This window comes from Mus caroli, unplaced genomic scaffold (assembly GCF_978045245.1).
Source record: "Mus caroli unplaced genomic scaffold, Mus_caroli_1 scaffold_8, whole genome shotgun sequence".
Classification (NCBI taxonomy): Eukaryota; Metazoa; Chordata; class Mammalia; order Rodentia; family Muridae; genus Mus; species Mus caroli.
This window is the reverse complement of record NW_028227263.1, coordinates 99,310,463-99,317,745: the sequence shown is the minus strand read 5'-3', so window position 1 is coordinate 99,317,745 and position 7,283 is coordinate 99,310,463. Positions and strand designations below refer to the sequence as shown.

Sequence of the window (7,283 nt, the reverse complement as noted above, 5' to 3'; positions counted from 1 at the left end):
TAGGTGGAACAACAATATAGACTAACCAGTACTCCCAGAGCTTCTGTATCCATTCCTTTGTTGAGGGACATCTGGGATCTTCCAGCTCCTGGTTTTGTTGATTCTTTATATAGTTCTTTTTGTTTCTACTTGGTTGATTTCAAATCTCAGTTTGATTATTTCATGCCATCTACTCCTCTTAGGTGTATTTGCTTCTTTTTGTTCTAGAGCTTTCAGGTGTGCAGTCAAGCTGCTAGTGTATGCTCTCTCCAGTTTCTTTTTGCAGGCACTCTGAGCTATGGGTTTTTCTCTTAGCACTGCTTTCATTGTGCCCTCTAAGTTTTGGTATGTTGTGCCTTCATGTTCACTAAACTATAAAAAGTCTTTAATTTCTCCCTTTATCAAGTTATCCTTGAGTAGGGCATTGTTCAGCTTCCATGTGTATGTAGTCTTTCTGTTATTTTTATTATTGAAGAAAAGATTTAGTCTGTGGTGATCTGATAGGATGCATGGGATTATTTCAATATTTTTTTATCTGTTTAGGCCTGGTTTGTGACCAATCATATTCTCAGTTTTGAAGAAGGTATTATGAGGTTCTGAGATGAGGGCATATTCTTTTGTTTTAGAATGAAATGTTCTATAGATATCTTTTCAATCTATTTGGTCCATAACTTCTGTTAAATTCACTGTGTCTCTGTTTAGTTTGGGTTTCCATGATCTGTCTATTGCTGAGAATGTCATCTTGTAGTCTCCCACTATCATTGTGAGAGGTGTAATGTGTGCTTTGAGCTTTAGTATTTTCTTTTATGAATGTGGGTGCCCTTGCATTTGGAGCATAGATGTTCAAAATTGAGAGTTCTTCTTTGTAAAATTTTCCTTTTATGAGTATGAAGTGTTCTTCCTTATCCTTTTTGATAAGTTTCGGTTGAATGATGACTTTATTCGATATTAGAATGGTTACTCCAGCTTGTTTCTTTGGACAGTTTTCTTGGAATACTCTTTTCCATCCCTTTACTCTAAGGTAGCATCTGTCTTTGATGCTGAGGTGCATTTCCTGTGTGCACAAAATGCTGGGTCCAGTTTACTTTCCATTCTGTTTTTCAATGTCTTTCTATTTGAAATTTGAGCCCCCAGTTGATGTTAAGAGATATGAAGGAATAGTGATTGTTGCTTCTTGTTTTTTTTTTTTCTTTTATTTTCATTTTTGTGTGGCTATCTTCTTTAGGGGTTGTTATAAGAAGATTCTGTTCTTGCTTTTTCTAGGGTGTAGTTTCCCTCCTTGTGTTGGCCTTTTCCATCTATTATATTTTGTAGGGCTGGATTTGTCGAAAGACATTGTGAAAAATTGGATTTGTCATGGAATATCTTGGTTTTTTCATCTATAGTAATTAAGAATTTTGCTGGATATAGTAACCTGGTTTGGCATTTGTGTTCTCTTATCGTCTATATGACATCTGTGCAGGATCTTCTAGGTTTCATAGTCTCTGGTGAGAAGTCTGGTGTAATTCTGATAGCTCTGCCTTTATAGGTTACTGGACATTTTTCCCTTACAGATTTGAATATTCTTTCTTTGTTTTGTGCATTTGATGTTTTGACTTGTATGTGATGGGAGGATTTTTTTTTTTCTGTTCAAATCTACTTGGATTTCTGTAGTCTTCTTGTATATTTATGTGCATCACTTTTGTTCGTTAGGTTAGTTTTCTTCTATAATTTTGATGAAGGTAATTTTTACCCTTCAAGTTGGGAATCTTCACTCTCTTGTATAGCTATTATCTTTAGGTTTGGTCTTCTCATTGTATCCAGGATTTCCTGGATGCTTTCTTCCATGAGATTTTTGCATTTTCATGTTTTTTGACTGTTTTGTCAATGTTTTCTATGGCATCTTCTGTACCTTAGATTTTGTCTTCTATTGTCCCAAGCTATTGTTCTCGCCAGCAAGAACACACTCGGACAACTGGATTCTTCTGCAGCAAGCTTTATTGCTTCTTCAGGAGGGAAGACCCAGAACCTGGAAAATGGTGCTGCTTATATAGCCCTCAGCGTGGCATATTAGCACCTGATTTGTTGCTCTCCCATCACCTCATTACTACGCCCCAAGATGAGCAGTGACTAGACGTAAGTTCACTCTCACACCTGTGTACAAGGCTTGTTTACTAGTTAGGCACAGTGGAATCCAGCACCATGTTATAATGGTGATTGCTCGCGGCACGGCTCTCCACATCTCCCCCTTTTTGTTTTATTAAAATGAGGCTGGACTAGGTCTGTGTAATTACGTCCATCCACTGTGGCTCCTGTCTTAGGTCATTCCTCTAATGTCACAGCCTTTCCCGTCATAGGGTAACCCTATAGCCACCGGTCCCCGTGTCTTAGGTTGATCTGTGCATGAGGAAAGTTGCCCGTCCCTGGTACAACAGTGCTATGTGACAGTAACTACTAAATGACCTAGGGCGAACTCTACAAAAGCGGCCAGCCAAAAAATGACAAATGCCGACTAATTCTTGAGCATAGATAGCCAGATTTCAGGGGAGGCCCCTTGTTCAATGACATCAAGTGCTTGAGCTATCACGACCTTGCCACGTGTTTGTTGGGCTCTGAGCTGGCAAACCAACCAGAGCATGAACACAAGTCTACAGCAGATGGCAGTACCAAATAAACCTACCCCCACCCATTCCTTAAAATAAGAAATTGCAGATGAAATCCAGGAGGAGAGGCCCTCTGTCAATGACAGGTCCACTCGCGTTGAGTTGATCCTAAAAACTGCTGCCCTCAGGGCCTCAAGAGTCTCATCGAACCCCTCGGACCAATTTCCTGCAAGGTACAAGGAGAGCTGTCTAGACAGATTAGCTGCACGAGTAAAATTTTCATATTGGACACTGATAATACACAGAGCACCCAATTTTCTTTCACAACCCAACTGGGCCAACTGGTATAGGATGCCTATCTGTTCCTCAACCAGGTCAAGGTGCTGATTCAAAATCATCAGCCCTCCCTTCAACTGGGTACTAGCAGAAGTTTGGACATTGATGGCATCAGTCAGATCGACTGAAAGCTGATTTAATTTTGTGCCTGATTGAACCGGACTAGCCATAGCATACCCTGCAGCTGTAGTAGCAGCTGCACAGGCTGAAATTGCTATGATTACAGCAGCAGTAATGCCAAAATCTCTTTTTTGTCGAAACAGGGATAAGGTGGAGGGTGTTTCCACCGGAACAGGGATCCAGCATGGGATCCGGGCCTCCATGGCACGGGTGTCCTTTGTTACATCCCAACATTGAGAAATCCAACAGGAATTATTTACACAGCTTTCAAATGAATCATTGGACAAAATAAACCAAAAGGGAGGATAGACACATACTGGAGTTGATATATAGCTGGTTGGATTAATCTGTGTCTTATTTAAACCAGAGATTTCTTCAGTATGAATTATATATATTTTTTGTTGGTCCATATGCCCCAATCAGAGTATAATTGGAGAGACCAGTGTAAATGGCCTTTCCTACAGCACCTCCTTTTAAGAAAACAAGGGTATTAACATCTGTACAGCTTCTATTAATCCCACAAAGTAGCCATTTGTGGTAAAGGTTCATTCTGCGGTCCTGCAAGAAGAGGCCTGTTCTCATTACAAACTCTTCTTCAGGCCCAAACAACATATTGGGGGAGAAGGTAAAATACTCCACAGGAGTGTAAATGCGTCCGCCATCGGTGCCTTCAAAGACTGGAAATGCTTGCTTCACTTTTCTCTGTTCCTCTTTTGGAAAGAATGAGTCTGAATGATACCTCTGCAAATAGGGCAGAGGTGAATGATACCTCTGCACATAGGGTGGAGGTGCACTAGGACCCAGAGGTTGAGGTCCCAGAGACCACACAGCGAGTTGACATTTGACTCTAGCTTCTTTCGTCTTATTCTGTGACTGATCAGCTCGTCTTTCATCTGGCTCGTATCTTTCTCCCTCATAGCGAGCTGCTTCTTCCTCTAAGTCTGTTTCCTCAGAGGGGCTAAGTTCCTCATCCGATTCTGAGCTACTAACAGCTAGTGCCTTGAACTCATCTAATGGCAGATAGAGGATCCTTCCCTTATGTGCCTCCCCAGCTCGATCTCTCTTCTTCTCTCCCTTTCCATCCCTTTTTCTAAGCTCTCCCAGGGCATCTTTTCCCTTATTTCTCTTTTCCTCAGGCTCAAGGCCCGTGGAAAGGCCTTTATTCTTCGGTTTAACTTGTTTCCTCTCAACTCTTAATCTCTCTCCCCACTCTGTCTCTGATAGACTGTCTTGGACCTCCTACAGGACCCTCTGCCCTGCCTCAACCATTTGCTGACAATCCTCGTCTGTTAAGCACGATCTTACCAGTTTCCACAACGGCATGGTCCCTGCTTTAAGTTTGCCATTCTACTGTTCCCTAACTAGATCTCCTTTCAGTTTCTCCCAAGAGGCGATAGTTAATGACCCTGAGCACGCATACCACGACACTACGCCATCTATCTCTTTAACAAAGCCCTCTATAGTCTTAGTGGCGATTTTTAGGCCACACTACCTCAAGACCGACCGTAAGGCGGTCACCTCGGAGTGGGAGGTTCCTATACTGCTTGCTGCCTGTTATCTAATGGTGCCTGACCATGACTGAGAACCAGTCAGCAGTTCCAGCAGTGGAAGAAGTAAGTGATCAAAAGAAAAAGAACGAGCCCCATGAAAACATACAAAAAAGCCTCTAACACTGGAGAAATTTCAAGACCGAACATACCTTACAGAGCCTTATGTGTTCCGCAGTTCTGGCTCCTTTGCTTTACATTCAGGTACAGAACAATCACAGACAAGAGAGTCATGGTGCTGGAACTAGGCTATTACTATGGCAACAAAAGTTCCAAAGAAACAGCAAGAAAGTTTCAGATGAAGATAGTATGAGAATTGGATTAATATCAAGAAGGATGCAGACATGATACTTTCTGATTAATGCTATTACTTGGGAGAGGTAGAAATACTAAGTCAGTGGAGAGCTTTTGAAGATGTTGTTGGACCGCTGAGGCCTGCCAAGTCAGTAAGCTGAGAGGAGAGTGGACAGTGGTCAAGTGCAGCAGGGCAGTGCTCGCTCCGAAGCCACCTCTGAGGTCCAGGCAGAGGCTCTTCATCACGGCTCTGCTTTGCTTCTTGACATCTCCACCATGTTTTCAGGTGTCTCAGGAGTGTCCTGCAGTGCACTCTGGAGAACCATTTTGAGGGTCTTGTGCTTCAACCGATGCCTGAAGGAGCCCACGAAGAAATAAATGATGGGGTTGCCACAGCTGTTAACAGTAGTTAGGACAATTGATGTCTGAAAAAGTCTATCATCTAGTACACTGTAATCACGGCTAATCCAGGGCACCAGGAACCAGAAGAGGCCCAGGGGCAACCCACAGAGAAGAAAAACCAAAACGGTCAGCATGATGGTCACGAATAATCTGGTAAATTTCCTCTTCCTAGCACCACAGAACAACCTGGCCAGCAGAGCCAGGGTGGACAGACAGAGGACTACAAATAAAAACACCGGGTATGTTCTGATAAAGAAGTTTGTTGCCAGACACACAGAATAAATTACATATTTGGAATCAAAGAAACGACAGAAATATCCATTCAGAAAGCAGATCAACAGGGGCAGGACCCAGATCACAGCACACAGGACAGTTGATATGTGTTCTGGGCGGTGGCACCGATACCAGATGGGGCACAGGACCGACAGACAGCGCTCAGTGCTGATGGCACTGAGCATGCTCAGGCCTGTGATGTAGAGAACAGTCATGATGAGGTCAAAGCATTGGTTCAAAATACTGTTGGGTAGGGGAACCTTGAGAAGAAGCATTGTGGAATTTATGATGTGACAGAGAAGGTAGAGGAAGTCAGCCAGGGCCAAGTTTAGGATGTAGACTAAGAAGGCATTCCTGTGCAAGCGGAATCCCAGGAGCCAGAGAACAATGGCATTTCCTGTCAGCCCGACCAGTCCGAAGATGATGATCATCAAGTTTGTGATCAGAATCCAGATGTAGATACTTCCAGGGATGATTTCGTCCATTGGATATGTTGTCGTGGGTGCCATTGCTGAGGCTGAGGAGTTTAGGGCCAGAAACCCTGAACTGGTGTTGCTGGGAACACAAAGAAGCAATGAGGCCTTCATTAGATACACAACTTTAATTTTCTTTTTATGTTTTTTGTGTTTTTTTTTTGTTGTTGTTTTTGAAATTTTTTTATTGGATATCTTCTTTATTTAAATTTCAAATGTTATCCTATCAACAAAGGAGTACACATGGCTCCAGACGCATATGTAGCAGAGGATGGCCATATCATGCATTGATGGAAGAAGAGGTCCTTGAACCTATGAAGTTTCTATTGATGCCCCAGTGTAAGAGAATCGAGGGCAGAGAGGTAGAAGTGTGTGTATGGGTTGAGCAACACCCTCACAGAAGCAGGGGGAGGGAGGATGAGATGGGGGTTTCTAGGAAGGGGGGAAAGCAGGAAAGTGGATAGCATTTTAAATTTAAAAAAAGAAAATATCCAATACAAAAAATTTTGAAAAAACAACAAAAACTCACAATAAACAACAACAACAACAACAAAAAAAAAACAAAAAATTAAAAATTGTGTTCATAGTGAAGGCCTCATTTCTTCTTTGTGTTCCTAGCAACACCAGTGCAGGGTTTCTGACCCTAAACACCTCAGTCTCGGCAATGGCACCCACAAAAACAAATCCAATGGAAGAAATCATCCCTGGAAGTATTGACATTGAGACCCTGATCCCAAACTTGATGATCATCATCTTCGGACTGGTCGGGTTTACAGGAAATGCCATTGTGTTCTGGCTCCTGGGCTTCCACTTGCACAAGAATGCCTTCTCAGTCTACATCCTAAACTTGGCTCTGGCTGACTTCCTCTACCTCTTAGGATGTTGGAGATGCCCCTGATAGATAATTCTGCAGAGGAAAGACACAGATACCAAGTAGAACCAGCTTCACAGGAGGCAAAGTGGGATACAAACAGCAAGTCTCTAGGAGCTTAGCTGCCTAAGTCTGTTGTCGCTTAGATTATGATACCATATTCCATAGATATTGGACATGGGCCAGATTGTGCTCCTTGCTGGGTTTTGTTCTTGGTGTGATAGTATCCTTTCTCTCCATTTCTCCATTTATCCCTATTTGTATAGTGATATTTACTCTGTGTCACAGTTTGATGGGATTATATAACTTTTATATTTTTATAGTAATCATGGCTGAAAATACATCCTGAGTCTCAGGAGAGTCTGAATTTATAATGTTGGTTCTGATAAAGATTTTGGGGACTTTT

At 42.3% G+C, this 7,283-nt stretch overlaps 1 protein-coding gene across 1 annotated transcript; it reads right to left on the bottom strand.

The window, feature by feature from the left end:
• Positions 1-5,100: 5,100 nt before the first annotated feature.
• On the bottom strand, positions 5,101-6,090 carry LOC110298711 (mas-related G protein-coupled receptor member A4). Its single transcript, XM_021168113.2, has one exon. It carries the CDS (start codon positions 6,040-6,042, stop codon positions 5,101-5,103), a length of 942 nt encoding a protein of 313 aa, XP_021023772.2. The 5' UTR covers positions 6,043-6,090.
• Between the last annotated feature and the right edge of the window lie 1,193 nt (positions 6,091-7,283).

Coding starts and splice junctions, on each gene's coding strand:
- LOC110298711 (XM_021168113.2), bottom strand. CDS start 6,042: ATGGCACCCACGACAACATATCCAATGGACGAAATCATCCCTGGAAGT.